The following is a 19681-nucleotide window of genomic DNA, read 5'->3' as shown; positions in this document are numbered from 1 at the left end:
TGTGCTAAATATTGTACCCACTTCTTTTTAGTACTTTATTTGACTGTTGAAGAGACTCATTCCATGGCACCAGACCACAACTACAAATAGATAATGTGCACTGTGGTGAATCTATACAGATTTCTAGGAAGAAAAAGTTAATAATACTTATTTCATATCTCATCAAATATGAAAGACAATGCAGACCAAGAAGAGTAGAATAATATTTTTTATTATCATTAGTCAGTGACAAGCTTATTATTTCCAGAACAAATACAATGGCTTTGCAAACCAATCATTCAATTTGAAGCACATAATTAATTGTAATATTTTTTGTATCCATGTGAATGTTTTCAAGCATAGCAAATACTTAGTCCTATTTCTTATATTCTGGTCTCTCTCAGATTGGTGTTTCTTCCATATTATTTTTAAGATGTAATAAAATTTCAATACATTAAAAATATGTTTACTGATATAATTAAGTCCCAGAGAAATTAAAGAACTTAAATAAAGTCACATACCTGATAAATGACATCTTGATTTAAACTAAAGTTTTTCAACTGCCTGTATCAGATACATTTTATTATCAAATAAACACTCTTTTTAAAATTTTTTTTCTTGGTTTTGTGTATATTTATTTTTAAAAAGCAATCTATCATATTTTATCATTGTATAATCTGCTTTTTATCTCTTATTAAACACATTTTCTCTTTAAAGAATGACTTATGCATGACAATTTTTCAGAAAATAGAAAACAGAACTGTAAGACCAGTCATGTTTCTGGTTAAAGTGGCTGGATCCCATATGGCTGATTGTTTGAGTCCAGGGCATGCAACTTGAAAACACATTAGGCATCCCTAAAGGAGGATGAAAGGGAGGAGAAGGGATTGTGATGTGATCATTCCCCATCAGGGGTGCTTTCTTGCTTTCTCTCCCTCTCCCTCTTTTTCTTTCTCCCTGGTAAGTACACAACTGCCTGGTAAATTAAAAAAAAAAAAGTTATAAATAAGTGGAGTTTCCTCTTAACAGATAATTTATTTATGTGCAAAAGAGTTAAACATATTTGTATTAATTTTTTATAATTTTCCCAAATGTTTAGATAAAATCAAAGAAGAATGGACATGGAAAATTGCTCCTCTATTAGTGAATTCATTTTCTTGGGAATAACCAGTAAGCCTGGAATGAAAGTGACTCTATTTGTCCTATTTCTAGTTGTTTATCTTACTAACTTTCTGGCAAATCTGGGAATGATCATTTTGATAAGAATGGATGCCCAACTTCATACACCCATGTATTTCTTCCTCAGTCACCTCTCCTTCTGTGATCTCTGCTATTCCACTGCAATTGGCCCCAAGATGCTGGTAGATCTCTTGGCTGAGAAGAAATCAATTCCTTTCATTGGCTGTGCTCTGCAGTTCTTCATAGCCTGTGCTTTTGCAGATTCAGAGTGTCTACTGCTGGCCGTGATGGCTTTTGATCGGTACAAGGCCATCAGCAACCCTTTGCTCTATTCAGTTAACATGTCCGTGAAGGTGTGCTCCATGCTCACGGTTGTGACTTACCTGATGGGATTGATAGATGCTGTCATACACACAACATTAGCCTTTCGCTTATGTTTCTGTGGTTCCAATGAGATTAATCATTTCTTCTGTGATTTGCCTCCTCTTTACCTCCTTTCCTGTTCTGATATACAGGTTAATGAGTTAGTGACATTCACCATTTTTGGTTTCATTGAACTGAGTTCCATTTCAGGAGTTCTCATTTCTTACTGCTATATCATCCTATCCGTACTAAAGATCCATTCTGCTGAGGGGAGATTCAAAGCTTTCTCCACTTGTACCTCCCACTTAGTTGCTGTAGCAATTTTCCAGGGAACTTTGCTTTTCACGTATTTCCGGCCAAGTTCTTTGTACTCTTTAGATCAAGACAAAATGACTTCATTGTTTTACACCCTTGTGATTCCCATGTTGAACCCTCTGATATATAGTTTACGAAACAAGGATGTGAAAGAGGCCCTAGAAAAACTGAAAAATAGAAGGTGGTTTTAAACACCAGTGTTACATATATGTACACAAATATTGATAGTGGTTGTTTTTGTAAAATCATATTCCATGATACATGAGAAAAAATTATGTCAAATAGTTCATTGTAATAAAATGATAATTTGTACTGAAGTTTTATCATAAGTGTTTCCGTTCTCCAAATATGCCATGTTTCATCATTTGTCTTGTATCAATGTATAGTGTTCTCTTTTTGTAGAAATTTTCTTGATCCTTTCAATGTTACCAAATTTTTGTTCAATCTTTAATTTAGCATTATTTCAAATATACTGTCATTTAAGTTGTTTATTTTTTTTCTGTACTTTTGGGTGCTTTGTATTTCATAGCAAATTTAATAATTTATATAGTATTAAAATAGTATATGATGATTTTGTATCCTGTTTCTTTACTGAATTCATTTATTACTTCCAGGAGGTTTTATTTATTTATTTATTTATTTATTTATTTATTAGATTCTTTGGGATTTTCTATGTATATAATCATATCATCTACAAATATGGACAGTTTAGCTTCTTATCCAAATGCCTTTTGTTTTGCTCTCTTGTCTGATTTCATTGGTTAGGACTTTCAGCACTATGTCCAAAAGAAGTGGAGAAAGTGGACAGGTTTGGCTGTTCCATACTGTTCATACTATTCAGTATAATGTTCTCAATAGGTCTGTTTTCTATGTCTTTTATTGTGTTAAAAAATATTCCTTCTACCTCTATTTTGCTGAGTGTCTTGATATGAAGAGATGTATTTTATCAAATATTTCTTTTTTGTATCTATAGATATGGTCATAAGATTTTTATCTTTATTTCCGTTGATATGATGTATTACATTTTTTGTTCTGCATATGTTCAATGATCTATGCATCCCAGGGATAAAGCCTACCTGGTTGTGGTGAATAATCTTCTTTATGTGCTCTCATATATGGTTTGCTAGTATCTTGAGAGTATTTCATCAGGGATTTTGGTCTGTACTTTTCTTTGTTGTTGTTGTTATTGTTATGTCCTTGTCTGGTTTTGGTATTAAGGTGAAAGAGTCTTCATAGAATTGGCTTGAGAGAGTTCTTTCCTTTCTAATCTTTAGAAATATTTGAGAAAAACTGGGGTTAGCTCTTCTTGATTGGGAGGCTATTTCTGATTTGATCTCACCACTTTTTATTGGCCTATTCAGTCTTTCTATTGATCTTGATTCATCTTAGGTAACTTGTGTGTGTCTAGAAACTTGTACATCTTATCTAGGTTTTCTAGTTTGTTGATATATAGTTGCTTGTTGTAGTCACTCATGATTTTCTGTATTTCTGGGTTATTGGTTTTAATATAGCCAGGTTTATTACAGTTTCATCTGACTCCTTTCTCTCTTTTTTAAATTTTTTTTGATTAGTCTAGCTAATGATTTGCCAATTTTGCTTATTCTCTCAAAAAAAGCAGCTTTTTGTGTCATTGATTTGTATGTGTGTAGTTCTGTTACTCTGTACTTCATTTATTATTGACTCTAGCCTTTACTATTTTTTTCTTTTGTTGTTCCTTTTCCAATTCCTTGAGATGCAATGTTGTTATTTATTTCCTACCTTTTTATTTTTTTTTCTTGTGAATGCTAATGGCTATGAACTTTTCTCTTATGATTGCTTTCTCTGTGTCCCAAAGATTATGTAGTGTAGTGTGCTCTTTATTGTTAGTGTCAATAAAATTTTTAATTTCAGTCTTTATTTCTTCAGTAGTGTGAAATTCATTCTAGAGTAGGTTGTCTGGGTTCCATGTTTTTGTTTATTTTCAAGGGCTCTTTCTTTCTTTGTTTTTTGTTTTTTTTGTTTTTTTTTTTTTAGAGGTTTTTGCTATAGGGTATGTGCACTTGCCAGAAAGACAGAGAGAGACAAAGAGATAGAAAGAGAAAAATCACCGCCAGGGAGTCATGCTAAAATTCCTTCTCCTCCAGTCTCCTCTCAGGATCTAGGGCACGCACACATTCACACCCGGCATGAGCTTAAGCCACCAGGTCCAGGACTCAAATCACTGTCAACTACGTGGGAGTCCAGGACATAGCCCTTATGCCAACTCCTATTTCCTTCAAGTGTTCTTTCTATGGCTGATTTCAAGTTTAATTCCACTGTGGCCAGAGAATATGCTGGACATAGTGTTTATACTTTTAACTTTCTAGAGGCTTGTTTTGTGGCCTATTTGGTCAATTTTTAAAAAATATTCCATGTGGAGATGAGAGAAAAAATGTATTTTGTATTTTTTGTGTGGAATTCTCTATGTCTGTCAGGTCCATTTGGTTTATTCTATCCATTAATTCCTGTGACTATTTTTTTTCTTTTTTTGTCTGGATGATCCGTCTAGTTGTGAGAGTGCGATGTTGAAATGCCTAAAGAGCAAGTGTGTTTCAGTTGATATTTCCTTTTATACCTAGCAGTACTTCTTTTACATATTTGGGTGACTTGGCATTGGGTGCATAAATATTTATGATTGTTATATCTTTTTAGTAAATTTATCCTTTTAGAATCATGTAGTGTCTGTCTTTATCTCTTTTTATTCTCCTATTCAAAGTCTATTTTGTCTGAATCAGTATCATGACACCTGCCTTTTTTTTCCTGTTTGCAAGAAATGAGTTTTCCAGCCCTTTACTTTAAGGTTTTATATAACTTTGTCAATGAGGTGCATTTCTTGTATGCAACATATGGAGGGTTTCTTATTTTTTATCCATTGAGCCAATATGTATCTTTTAGTGGGGGAATTTAATCCATTAACATCCAATGTTATTATTGATATGTGTGGATATACTCCTGTCAATTGGTTACTCTTTTTTTGTTTCCTGCTTACTTTGTGTTCTTTTACTTGTATTTATCACCCTTTAGTTTTCCAGATGTAGTATTCTCTTAAGCATTTCCCCAAAACATGGCCTACTTTTGGTGAATTTTTTTCAGTTTTTGTTTATCTGGGGATAATTTTATTTCTCTTTTTCATTTGAAGGATAACCTTGCCAGGTATAGCATTCTTGGCTAAAATTGTTTTCTTTCGAAGGATAATCTTGCCAGGTATAGTATTCCTGACTAAAATTGTTTTCTTTTAGAATTTTAGATATTTCTTCCCATTATTTTCTTGCATGTATTTTTTCAGTTGGGAGGTCAGATATTAGCCTTATTGGATAACCTTTCTAAATAACTCAGTGTTTCTCTACTGTTATTTTTAGAATATTTCTTTGTCTTTGATTTTTACCAGTTTGGCCATGGTGTGTCTTGGAACAAATCTTCTTATATTAAATTTATTTAGTGCTCTTTATATTTCCTGGATTTGGATTGCTATATGTTACTCTAAATTTGGGGAGTTTTCAGCTAATATATCATGAAAGAATTTTTCTAAGCCTCTACCTATCTCTTCACCTTCTAGAATATCCCTTATGTGACTATTTGACTGTTTATTGGTGTCTAGAATTTCTCATATGTTGACCTCATTTTTTCTATTCTTATTAATTGATTGGTCTAAGTCAGATATTTTGTCTTCATGGTCAGAAATTCTTTTTTCTGCATGGTCTAATCTGCTTTCAATGCAGATTTTGATTTCCTGAATCATATTCTTTATCTCCAAAAGTTCTGTTTGAATCTTTTTCAGGGTGTCTCTTTATGGAATTTATCCTTCAAGTCATAGAAAGATTTTATCTCCTATAATTTGATGTCTGTTTTCTTCTGCATCTCATTAAATTTAAGTATAAATATTCTAAATGATTTTCCCAACATGTTGGTCATTTCTTGTCTTTTATTCATTGTTGGTGAGGAATTATTGTGTTCCTTTGGAGGGAAGCATGTCTTGATTTTCTCATAATTCTCAAAGCTCTGTTGTGATATTTTAGTCATGTGGTGATATACTCACTACTTGCTCCTTCTTTGGACTAGGTTTCTGTAGCTGAGTGCACCTATGCTTCTTTTTGATGTGAATTTAGCTCTGTACCAGTTTCTATTGTCTACTGTGAGTTACAGTATGGTATCCAAAGTGGGAATTTGGCTACAGATTAATGGAAAGAAGTTTACCTCTTTTTTTGCTGGTGTGAGTCTGAGAGAGAATTCTTCCAGAGCCTCACAGTGCTCAGATGTTTGATTCCTGTATAACCAGACTTCTCAGGTTGTTATATGGTAAGATATTGAGCTGGGAAACAAGAATGTAGAGGTGGTATCTGAAGAGGCTCCAGGAGGACCTGCTTTCTCTTTGATCCTTCTAACTCTCTGAATGCAAGAACTAAAGTTGGGATTTTGAAAGCTGAGGCAGGCTCCTCCTCCCACACTGCTATAGCTTTTAAGATATTAAATAAGACCTTGGCATTTGAAAGAAAGTGGACAAATATGGAAGATTTACTACTGAGTAAAGCAAGCCAGACTATGAGGGAGAAATATTGTATGACCCATTTAATATATACCAAATATCCATACTTTATGGCAGAAACTGATAGTTTGGAGGACATAGAAGTATGAAGAAGAGTTGTGGATACTAAAAACAGTGTGGGAAGAGGTGGGAGGGAGAAGTAGGTGAGAGAAAGCGAATCAAGGAGAAAAAAAGAGAGGCAAGCCACTTAAGGAATACAGAAATTGAGGAGGATTCTGTTGATAATAACATGTATAATAATATCTTTAATTAAATTGATGTGCAGTGAAAATTCATATTATAAGCTGTAGGAATGTATAAAATAAATTTTAAAATAATAATAATAAAGAATATCCATAAAATAATAATAGATACCAGGTTAATAATGAATCCCCAAAGACAAGGGCACCAATTACTTAAGGAATAAAAAAATTCACCTGTGTATGTTTTGGATATTTGCCTTTCTCATCTGTTTCTGCTCTAATTTTCTGATGGCTAAAGCACTGAATCAGCTGGTTGAGAAAACATGGATATGATCATATATTGGGTCATTGGAAAAGTGATGCATATTTGCATAGAAAAATGCAAAATTTTTCCAACAACCCAATAGTTGAAGGCCCATATAAAAGAGACTCTTAATTATCCACAACAAATATAGAATTTGAAAACTCTTACTATCTTAGCATTTCTAGTTTCCATTGTGAAAAATCTTTGAATAAAAACATTCCAAAGTAGAATTAATATCCAAAGAGGCTCTTCTGATTTCAAGATGGCATTTGATACATTGTGACATGTTGGGAGAAAACGAAGAATTCTAGATAAAATACTTTAAACTTCCGCTGGTATCATATTTCCTCAATTAACCCATCCTCTTTTGTGGTTGTGAACTATGAGTACTTTTATAGTTTGTTTCTCCATATACTGAAATCTTAACCCCAAAGTGATGGTATTAAGAGGTAGGGATGTGAGGAGGTGATAAATTTATAATGTCAGAACCTTCACAAATGGGATTAGTGCCTTTATAAAACAATGTATTTCTGGGCCAGCAGGAGATAAGGTGATTCAGGAGCTAGATTTCACATAGCCGATTTTGTGGTTGGAGTCCTCATCTTGGTGGCTTGAAAATTACACCAAGCTCATGTGTGTGTGTGTGCCCAGAATCCTGACAGGAGAATGGAAGAGAAGGGATTACAATGTGGCCATCCCCATTTCGGGGGGTGGAGGTGGGGTGCAGTGTGCTGATTCCTCTAGTAGTTTAAACTTAATCAATATTTGTGCCAAAATAGAATAGACTGATGTTTAAAATGTACATGATCCCTGTAACTAAATTGATGAAAATAGAGTGTATAATCAGGGTGTGGTGGCATTCACTCTACGACAAAAAAATGGAGGCTAGAGAACTGCAGCATCAAGAATGTATAATCAATTACTAGAAACATTGGAAAATTCATGATTCAATGGGAATTAGGCTTATGACATGCAAGAGTATTTTTTTCTCTTGATTTTTCTATGGAAAGTCAGTAAAAGCTGGAATGAAGATACTTTAACCTATCCTATCTTGTGAAATTTAGCCCCATTAAATCTCTTTACTTTCAATCTCTCTAATTCATATTCTTCTCATAATATATCCACTACCAATTAGTGACAAACAGTATTGTGTAGCTAAGACATTATAAACGTGTGTGTGTGCGTTGTGTGTGTCTGTGTGTGTGTGTGTGATAGGTTGATGCCTTTGCTATTGTTCCTTTTCTTTCTAAGTAATGGTATCCCTAAATGTAAGCGTAAGCAGTGATGACAGATTAGGATATATGTGAATAGTGTCAACAATGAGCTACATACTGTTGAAAAACTGATTAGAAAAATATGTTAACACAAGACAATAATAAGGTTCACTAAGCTAATAAGCACATGGCTATTTCTTAATAGACAGCTCATTTAAACTCTCTTGAAATCTTATGTAGAAATATTCTATGAACTGGAGATGCAATGAGAATAAATTGATCTGAATCTCTATTCTCAATTTATAGTAATTGTGATCTTTAACTTTTCCTTTTTGGCTTCAGTTGCCCAGCAATCAGAAAAGGAGCCTGGGCTGGAAAATCTTTATTATGTTCCCTGGCTATATATTATTCTATCATGCACATACCCCTTCTATCTTTGGTGATGTTAAAAATACACCATGGGGTTAGAACATATTCATTACGCTACCTGCTGGTCCCTAGAACATATTCATATAAAAGTGCTATATTGTATTTCTAGGCCAATTTAATGTGAATAGCTATAAAAATGATGATAGCTAGACAGTATGAGTTTAGGAGCCCCAATACCGTTAAGCTGTACCTAGCTACCTTTCTTTTCTTTCATGTTAGCATACATGTAATCGATGTGTATTTTTGTGTTCCACAGAATATTTTCTAAGTCCTACATACAGTCTATGATAATCAAATAAAAAATATACTCATATTCATCTTCTTCGACATTGAACATTGCTTTATTGTGTGCACATGTGTTACTATATCTACTAGTTTTTAAATATGTAGTAAATTGTCCATATTTTAAATTCTGCTGTGTGTACTTTGTCCATACTCTTCCCTTGCTTTACCTGCATTCTTATAAATTTTCTCATGAACTATGCCCCACTCTTCTCCAAGCCTCTCCTGGTATCCACTATTAGTGTCTCTATTTCTATTCTTTTGAGTCCTTTGCTTTATGCTTGAATGTGGAGTTCAGTACATGTCAAGCAGAGACATATGATATTTGTCTTTCCTAACTTCATCATCTAGTCTGCATTTTGAATTTAAAAAAAATTCATGAAAATGAATATCCAGTTTTATTGGTAGGGAAATAGCATAACATGCATAATGATTAAAACTAAAATGACAGACTACATTAAGTATTGACAATGATGTGAGACATTCAGAGGATTTACACACTATGAGTATGATAATGGAAGTATCCATTGGCCTACCACTTTGGAAAATTGTATTATTGTATTTATTAAATCTAAATACACACACACACACACACACACACACTTCCAACTCCTGGTTTTGTATATTTGTATGTAAAAGGAATGAATATATATCATAAAAAAATGCATGTATATGTATTTTTGCAATACGACATTGGTAATAGTAAAAGAGAAAACAATTTAAGTACCTAGAAACATTGGTGTAAGGGACCAGCAGTTAGTGTAATGGCTATGTCACTGGACTCCCACATAGTTGACCGTGGTTCGCCTCCTGGACCCAGTGGCTTAAAACTCATGCCGGGCACGTGTGCGTGTGCGCCCAAGATCCCGAGAGGAGAATGGAGGAGAAGGGATTTCAGTGTGGCCATCCTTCCTGGGGGGTGATTTCTTGCTTTCTGTCTCTCTGTCTCTCTCTGACTGTCTGGCAAGTGCACGCGTCCTATAGCAAAAACCTCTCCAAAAAAAAAAAAGAAACATTGGTGTAGAAAATATCCATTGCCCTACCACTCTGGAAAATTGTATTATTGTATTTATTAAATCTAAATACACACACACACACACACACACACACACACACACTTCCAACTCCTGGTTTTGTATATTTGTATGTAAAAGGAATGAATATATATCATAAAAAAATGAATGTTTGCAATACGATCATTGGTAATAGTAAAAGAGAAAACAACTTAAGTACCTAGAAACATTCGTGTAAGGGACCAGCAATTAGTGTAATGGCTATGTCACTGGACTCCCACATAGTTGACCATGGTTCGCGTCCTGGACCCAGTGGCTTAAAACTCATGCCAGGCACGTGTGCGTGTGCGCCCAAGATCCCGAGAGGAGAATGGAGGAGAAGGGATTTCAGTGTGGCCATCCTTCCTGGGGGGTGATTTCTTGCTTTCTGTCTCTCTGTCTCTCTCTGACTGTCTGGCAAGTGCACGCGTCCTATAGCAAAAACCTCTCCAAAAAAAAAAAAGAAACATTGGTGTAGAAAAATAATTGATATATTTGTATAAAGGAATACTACACAATGATAAAGCATGTATTACAACTACATGCATCAACTTGGAAGGACTGTACAAATATATTGTAAAGTAAAACAGTACAAACTGTCTGCATCTACTTATGCACTGTTAAAAACATGAAACTAATGCATCCCGATAAATGTCAAGAAAGTAATCTATCCCTTCAGAGTGAGCAGGTAGAAAGCATGTAGAAAACTTCGAGAGTCTGTTAATGCTGTTACATGGTCTAGGTGCTGATTTTACAGGTATTATAAATATTTCTTTAGCGTTGACATAGTTGTGTTCTTATTATTTTAGCATTTTATAAATGTACATTACACATAAAAAGGTCTACCAACAGTAAAATCTATGCACTGTAAGACTCTAATAATTTTCAAAATGTAATTAGCATACATTTTTATTTCAGGTAATGGTTTGTATACAATAGTGGTCCACATGTTTTTATAAAATAAATGGTGCACTGTCTATGGAATATTACAGTGAATATTTTCCCTTTTTGCTAGCAATATTGCTGAATTTTTTATAAAACAAAGACTTCTCATTCAATGCACAGGGACATTTAATATTATCTCCTGAAAAATGAAAGCTTAGTGAACTTAGTTCTCCTTGGGAGTAGTATCATGCCCTGAATATATTCATATTGCTTCATGACTTAGAATCAAACAACTATTTTCTGAAAGTAAAAGTTTATAAGCTTATATAGTATTATGTTTAGGGATACTAGTGACAATAGAGAAGTTCTTTACATACAGAGTTTTAAAATTTCACTTATTTTATACCCCCCCACACACTCATACATATATATACAATTTTTTTTCAGAGAGAAATTTTTGCTATGTATAGCAAAAATAGCTATGTATAGCTTCAAAGGCTGTGCAATACAGTAGCACTTATAGTCTATGAGTTCCCTGAAACTGCATAAAACAGAAGCCCTTTGGATGCCCATGCTAATGTTGAAGTGTCTGCATATACCAGAGAGACAGAAAGTGAGAAATCACCCTCCAGCGGGGGATGGCCATGCTGCAATTCCTTTCTCATCTATTCTCCTCTTAGAATTTTGGGCACACACACACATGTGCACACAGCATGAGTTTAAAGTTGCCAGGCGTGGGAATCAAACCACGGTCAACTACACAGGAGTCCAGTGACATAATCCTTACACCATCTGCTGGTCTCTATATGGTTTTTAAAAACACACAAATATTGGCCAGCTGTTGTGGCACAATAGTAATGATGCTGAGCACACATGAGGAGATCCTGGGTTCTCTTTCCAAGATCTCCTGGGGCACTATAGGGAGCATACGTGTCATGGCCTATCTTGTCTGGTGGAGGCTGGGACTTGAACAGCAGTTGATTCTGTGGGAGACAATCAACATAACCATTACACCATCTGCTGATCTCAATAAATGTACAACTTTTTATTTCCATGTTTTGTTATACAATAAATTATTTACAATAAAGTATAAATACATCATACACTATATAAAACAGTAGACTTCACAAACACAGAAATCTATGCATGAATGCATCCTGCAATGATTCACACATTATAACATATTACACAGAACATGGTTAATACAGAAGGATTTCCCAAAGCTACTATATTGCACAGCTTCAGAGGCACTATTTTACTTATATTCTATGAGCTCCCTGAAATTGCATAAAACAGAAGCCCTTTGCATACCCACAGTAATGTTGAAGTGTCCAGCTAAGATAAACAAGGTATATGACAACCTGGCTTCCTTTCCTGTCCCTCTCCTCTGCCCTCATCACTGGTGGAATCTTACCTTTGTTTGGAAATGGGACTTGGAAGCAGTGTAGAAATTAAGGGGTGTATATTAGAAATCAAATCCTACATGACTGACTGCAGTTGGAATGCTAACCCTGGCAGCATTGAAGAATGTGATGAAATATTAAATGTGATTTCTCTATACGTTATTTAAACAACTGAACCCTTAGTCAGAAACAAACAGCCAGTTTAAAATGGGAAGTAGGAGCCAAACAATGGCACAGCAATAAAATTCAAAGCTCCTTAAGGCCAACCCACATGGACAGGTTTTAGATTCATGTCTGGAAACATCCCTGTATGCCAGGTACATGTGTGCCTATGATCCAGGGTTGGTTAAGGCTTATGGTAGGTAGATCATGGTGTCAAGACCCTGTTGGGGGTGCTGTCTCCATGTCTCTGTCTCTCTGTATCTGTCCCTCTCTCCTTTGTGGAAAAAAATAAATAAGTTATTGATTGAATTAAAATGATGGTTTAAAGAATTCAAAAAAAAAAGAAAAGAAAAATGTGATGAGTGTGTATGGGCATGCATGATGCACAAAATTCTGACAGGATGGAGAAATGGAGGAACAGGATTGCAACATTACCACGTCTCATTAGGGAGTGCTTTATCACTTCCTCCCTTCCTCTCTCTCTGGCCAATGCAAACATTCCTTTGCAATAAAACAAATACAGAATAAAATAAAAGATAGAACTTGGATGAATATTCCATACATGTATAACTCTAAGAATCTATGGTTTACTATTTCCCTTAAACACATTATAACATTTTGTGAGAGTATTCAGGAGAAAATTTTTTCAAATATGATTAAAAAAATTAAATGTAGTCAAACATTTATTTTTTATAATTATTTTATTTTATTTATTCATTCATTTATTTTTTAATTTGACCAGAGAGAGACAGACGTTGAGAGTGAGAGAGAGAGGAAGTGAGAAAGCAAGTCACCAGATTCAGGACTCGAACCCTGGTCGGCCATGTGGGAGTGTCCAGTGCCTTAACCATCACGCCAGCTGCTGGTCCCATAGTCAAACATTTATTGAGAACAGTACTTGGAAATCAGCCAAACAACATCTGTGAGACTCCAGAAATAAACCAATTCCTTCTGGATCTCACTTTTGGTATCTGTATAATGAGATTGTTAAAAGTAGAAACATAAAATAATATTGAAAATATATAGAAGGATAAACTAAAATAAACAAAAGAAAATAAACACAAGGCATCCAGTAAAATAGCCACAGTGATCTGCATTTAAATTCATAGCTGTTGCCCAATAAGTCTATGCTGAATTAAAAAATCACTATTAGAGAAAGGTGAGTAGAAAAATTTTTATGGTCAGAACAATTTGAATACAAGATTTAGCTCCCCAATGAAGTCAGTATCTAAGGTGGTAGACCAAGATTGAGAGACGTACATTATATTGGCAGCTAGAGGAGAGAGACTGGAACAGACACAAAATTCACACTTTTGATTCTCCCAATTATCAAAGGATTATCATAAATAATAGTACACAAATGTTATTTTGTAAATGAACAGAATTTGACTATTTTCTTGAAAGTATAAAAATTATCCTTGCACTAAAGAACTCAGTAGAAACAGGCCACAAAGGTTGTTTACTTCTACTTCTTATTAAATATTCACCAGTCTAACAATCTGAATATATTTAAAACCACACATTTACTTAGCCTGTGCTAGGGATTTTGAAACTATAGACAGGCAAATACATAAATAGATTTTAAAAATAGTTGCAGGACTAGCAGATGGTGTAATGGGTATGTCGCTGGACCACCATGTAGTCGATTACGGTTTGAGCCCCAGATCTCACAGTTTAAAAGCCATGCTAGGCATGTGTGCATGTGTGCCCAAAATCCCAAGAGGAGAATGGAGGAGAAGGGTTTGAGGTGGTATGGCCATCTCCCCCTGGGGGTGGGGTGGTGATTTCACACTTTCTGTTTCTCTGGAAAGAGCACACTCTGGGGGGGTGATTTCACACTTTCTGTTTCTCTGGAAGAGCACACTCTCTATAGAAAAAAAAAAAAATCTCAAAAAAAAAAAAAAGAAAAAGAAAAACAGTTGAGAAAGAATATACCACGTATAGTGAATGTTGAACAACCATAAAATAATTGAAACATGGTTGGTTGACATGTAGTTGTGGAAAAAGAATCAGACAATGATTAATGAAAATGTAGCATATAATATTACCATACTCGTACATGGTAGACTGTTTCAGAAGTAAAATGTACAATGAAAAGAACATGAACATTATTAAGTAGAAAATCTATTCAAGTTTCATTAGATGTCTGGATTCACTGGAGAAGGCTATAGTTTCATTAAGTTTTCACAGTGTTAAATCAATTATGGTAAATTCCTAACATTGATCAATTGGGTAATAAGGTGAAGAATTAAGTTTTATCCTTGCTAAGGTTGTTGCAACATTCACAAGGGAAAATACCAAACCAGGAATCTAATTAATCATGTTTGAATAACAAAAAAGTAAATACAGAGGCTTAAGAGATTTAAGTCCCAGCTGACACTAGGTAAAAATAAAAGGTGATCTACCTATTGGTCACACACCAGATAAGGACAGAAAGACTTGCTTGTCTCAGGTAGGTTTCTGAATGGCTAAATTTTAGAAATATAAGGGGAAAAAACTTACCTTTTCTGCCAAATTGAGAACTCAAGTGCTGAGAAATTTTTAATTAAATCATTTTATAACTGCTACTCAGTTAAATAAACTCTGCTGTCTAATAATTAATAATATTTCTTTGTTAGACCTGTGTGAACTTGACTGGATCTTTTGCCACTTGTATTTTTTTTTTTCCCATAGTATGGGTGCCACCATGCCATTGCCACTTCTATTAATACAACAAAGATTTTGCTTATTTATGTTTTCATTGAGATTTATAAGAAAATTATTTTTATCACACTGAAAGTGTTGATGTCATTGTACATGCAAATTTAAGATTTGTTCTAATTTAACTCTTAAAAATGTAGAGGTAAAGCATTACAAATACCAATCCATGCAAATGGAAGTCTACGTGGACTGCATACCATAGGTCTACAAGAAGTAACACTATAACCACTATCCATATTGAAATTTTCGTATATCAGCAGGTACACACTCACATGCCTTCTCACACACACATAAATGCCCACACAGATACAAGAAACAGAAGCCTGGATATCTCAAAAACATTGACTGTTCCTTTTTGCATTTTGATTTCATAAAAATAGTCAGTTTAAAAGCCAAAGAATTCTATGCTTTTATGATTAAAAAATAATATGATGATAAGCAATTTTTTTTGTAGTACTCTTTCTTTTTACCACTTTTTTATTGGCGCCTCAGGATATTTGTCTTTAGAACCATATGAGTCATGCAAATAGGATATAAATTCTGTGACCTATCAGTGATGGGAATAGTTTAATAAAGCATTTAATTTTTCTTTTAACATTGAAGACCCTATATTCAAAGTTTGTTTTTAGATTGAGAACAAGCTTTTAGTATATTCAAATCTATTGCCTAGCATTTTGAAAATAGAGGCCAAGAAAAGTCAAATATCTGAGAATTACATATTAATTTAGAATAAAATATTATCAGCCTCTTATGCTAGATATTTTTTGTGTTTTTCACACTACAATGACAATTGACCAGGCTATTTTCTGAGGGTAAAGAAGACAGTTTGAAGCAAAAAAAATCATGTTTGCCTTATAAGTAATATTTATAAATACCCATAAAAGTCAAACCCTAATCTGTTATTTTCTTGGTGATTTTTATAACAATTTAGAACAAAAGCAAAGAAGAATGGATAGGGGAAATTGTTCTTCAATAACTGAATTTTTTCTCCTGGGAATTACCAATAAGCCTGGAATGAAAATGACCCTATTTACCACATTTTTAGTTGTTTATCTCATTAATCTCCTGGCTAATCTTGGAATGATCATCCTAATTAGGATGGACACCCAGCTGCACACACCGATGTACTTCTTCCTCAGTCACCTGTCTTTCTGTGACCTCTGCTATTCCACTGCAATTGGACCCAAGATGCTGGTAGACCTACTTGCTGAGAACAAATCAATCCCTTTCATTGGCTGTGCTCTGCAATTTTTGATCTTATGTACCTTTGCAGATTCTGAGTGTTTACTGCTGGCCGTGATGGCCTTTGATCGGTACAAGGCCATCAGCAACCCTTTGCTCTACACAGTCAACATGTCCAACAGGGTGTGCTTCCTGCTCTTAGGTGGGGTTTATCTGGTTGGAATGACTGATGCTTTAATACATACAACACTGGCATTTCGCTTATGTTTCTGTGGGCCTAATGAGATAAATCATTTCTTCTGTGATATGCCTCCTCTCCTTCTATTATCTTGTTCAGACACACAGGTCAATGAGTTAGTGATATTCACTGTTTTTGGTTTCATTGAACTGAGCACCATTTCAGGAGTTCTGGTTTCTTATTGTTATATCATCCTATCCGTCGTAAAGATCCAGTCTGCTGATGGAAAGTTAAAAGCTTTCTCCACTTGTGCCTCCCATTTAACTACTGTTGCAATTTTCCAGGGAACAATACTCTTCATGTATTTTCGGCCAAGTTCTTCATATTCTCTAGATCAAGACAAAATGATTTCTTTGTTTTACACCCTTGTGATTCCCATGTTGAACCCTCTGATATATAGTTTACGAAACAAGGATGTGAAAGACGCCTTGGCAAAACTGAAAACTAAATTTTGTATTAAGTAAATGTGTATATACTACAAATAAATATGTTTCTATAGGCCCAGGCCGTGGCTGATGGTTAAGGCAACTCAATCTCACATGGCCGATTGGTTGGTTCGAGTCCTGACCCAGCAGCTTGAAATATACTCCTGGCATTATGCATGTGTGCCCAAAATCCCAAAAGAAGGATCCTCCATGGGAAGGTGCTTCTCATTCTGTCTCTTTCTCTCTCTCTTCAGTGAGCACATGCTCACTCTGGCAAATTTTAAACATATATATGTGTATATATATATATACAGAAAGGTACATACTCTTGTTGTTTTCTTCAGGTCGTATAATTTGAAATTGTTTCACATACCTAAATTTAAAAGGATACATATTTTATTAAACTTGAAACTATCAATATTTTGGAGTTTCCTAAAATATACTATACTTCATTGTATGTCTTCAATTTAAATAAGTCACTCTATTAATAAAGAAAAATTCCAAATCATGTATTAGTGGGCTAAAGTTCCTCTTGTTTGATATGTGCTTTGTGCACTAATTTTAATTATGCTAAGGGTTATCGAGTCTTTGGCTTTTTACATTGCTGTGGATTTTGCATTTTATAGCGAATCCACTAGGTTGTGCATTAATGAAATTTACAATGTAATGAAAGCTAGAAACATTAATTAACCAAATTTATGAATAATTCATAATAAATTACAAAATGCCATGAAGTCTAATGGTGGATATTCTAAGTATGACTGAAATGTTTAAATTTAGATTGTGATGAAAAGGACTCTTTAAGTTTCTTCCGCGTGGTCGCTGGGGCGGACCTGTCGCTGTGCTGACCGTGTTCTGCTGGACACGGTGTCCATGGAGAGAATGTTCCTGTGGCAGCTGTGTTTGAGGGGTGTCTTGGTGTCTTAAAGTGAATGAAGCCTCTGGTCCCCTCCTGCATTTCTTTGACCTGCTTAGCACTCCTGGGCATCCTGCCCAATTGTCCCACTGTCCGGGACATTCTGGTGCCCGAACAGGGACCTGAGTTCGAGAAGCAGCAGCAGGTTCCTGAAGATTCTGAAGAGGAATAAAAGGCCCCCAGAGAGAAGCAAGTCAGCAGTCTGCGGCATAACTTCAGGAGATGCAGAAGATGAGTAGAAATCCAAAGGTTAGTAAGGAGAAAAAAGATTTTGGATGGGGAGACTGAGAATTAGAAATCCTCGGATCCAGCAAATAGCATAGGAGTTACATCACTGGACTCCCAATAGTTGACTGTGGTTCGAGTCCTGGGCCTGTGGCTTAAAATTCATGCCAGGCATGTGTGCATGTGTGCATGTATGCACCCAGGGTCCCGAGAGGAGAATGGAAGGGAAGGGATTGCAGCATGGACATACCCCCCTGGGGGGTGATTTCTTGCTTTCTGTCTCTCTGTCTCTAGGGTAAGGTCATGCACCCTATAATAAAAATCTCTCTCTAAAAGAGAGAAAGAAACAAACAAACAAATAAACTCATGCTGGGTACATGTGCATGTGTGTCCAAGATCCTGAGAGGAGAATAGAAGAGAAGGGATTGCAGTATGACCATCCCCCCATCCCCCTGGGGATGATTTCTCACTTTCTGTCTCCTGTCTTTCTGTCTCTCCAGCAATTATACACACCCCATAGCAAAAAATCTCTCTCTCAAATAAGAAAAAAAGAAAAACCAAATCCTAAGAAAGGTGCTTTGATAGAGGAGAAGATCAAAATACAGCATTAAAGATTATCCTTTGTGCTGAAATTCCCAACTCAGGTACTTTCACTCAGGCTTCTCAGCCTTTCCTCTTCCTCTTCTCAGTCTTATGTAAATGCTGTTGTTGGTGGTTCATAAATAATACCCTCTTAAAATGATTATTTTATCAAACATTCAGATGATTAAACATTGCTTCCAATATGAGGGTGCAAGCTTTTGTTGCTCAAAGACTTCATGTTTCATGCACTTGTATCGTATCTAATACATAAAATGTAAAATCAAATAAACAAAAAATTACATAAGTCCAACTGTCTTGAATGTTTATTAGATAATAAGGTAATGATTTTACAACAATATGAGTATTTATTACACAGGGAATGAAGAGCATTAATTTCCCTGGGTACTTCTTTCTTTCTATTTACTTCATTCACTTATGTTTAGGATGTCAAAACACTGGGGAAAGCTTGTTAAGCAAGCAGATACGGCATATACTTGGAAGATCATACTAAACTAAATTACACTCTTAATTATTCCTTGCAATTGTATAAAATGAAAGACATTCAATTAGGTTTTTATTTCTAGCTATATTTCTAGCTGCCTTCATAAAATCTTGTTTGAAAGTATTTCAGAATACAAGTAAAGGCCAAGATGTTTTCTGCTACTCAAGTGGGCATTTGTGACAGGTTATAAAAAGCAGGTTATAGATAAACTGTGGGAATTTTTTTCTAAAAGTGAGTTTTAAGGGTTTCTATTTTTGTCATATATCTTGAATGTATCCATACCTTTTTTTTTATTTATAAGCAGCAACATTAGAGAAGAGATTATTTTAAATGTTATTAAAGTCTGGCAAAATTGGAGAGTTGGTGGATTGTCATTAATTCAGAAGATAAAAGCATGTCATATTTTTTCCATAAGATGTATGACAATTATGTCATGGAAGTACTGATCTTATCTGCCTACTGGCCCATCTAATTACATTTAATGAATTTAAACTAAAGAGAGGGAAATTTTAACTTAAAAAATGTGGCATTTGGGAACCAGCAGTTAGCATAATGGCTATGTCGCTGGATTCCCACGTAGTCGACCACAGTTCGTGTCCCA

General features: G+C 34.9%; 2 protein-coding genes across 2 annotated transcripts; both read left to right on the top strand.

Annotated features, from left to right (window-relative positions):
* Positions 1 to 1091: 1091 nt before the first annotated feature.
* LOC102500840 (olfactory receptor 5W2-like) lies at positions 1092 to 2027 on the top strand. The gene has a single exon (XM_006165750.2). The coding sequence runs from the start codon at positions 1095 to 1097 to the stop codon at positions 2025 to 2027; it is 933 nt and encodes a 310-aa protein (XP_006165812.1). The 5' UTR covers positions 1092 to 1094.
* An 11261-nt stretch (positions 2028 to 13288) lies between these two features.
* LOC102468446 (olfactory receptor 5W2) lies at positions 13289 to 16894 on the top strand. The gene is made up of 2 exons (XM_014583070.1): positions 13289 to 13303; positions 15950 to 16894. Exons 1-2 carry the CDS (start codon positions 13289 to 13291, stop codon positions 16892 to 16894), a joined length of 960 nt encoding a protein of 319 aa, XP_014438556.1.
* Positions 16895 to 19681: the final 2787 nt, after the last annotated feature.

This window comes from Tupaia chinensis, unplaced genomic scaffold, assembly GCF_000334495.1.
Source record: "Tupaia chinensis unplaced genomic scaffold, TupChi_1.0 Scaffold144018_1, whole genome shotgun sequence".
In the NCBI taxonomy this organism is placed as follows: domain Eukaryota; kingdom Metazoa; phylum Chordata; class Mammalia; order Scandentia; family Tupaiidae; genus Tupaia; species Tupaia belangeri.
This window is presented reverse-complemented; position numbering and strand designations above follow the sequence as displayed.

Coding starts and splice junctions, on each gene's coding strand:
- LOC102500840 (XM_006165750.2), top strand. CDS start 1,095: ATGGACATGGAAAATTGCTCCTCTATTAGTGAATTCATTTTCTTGGGA.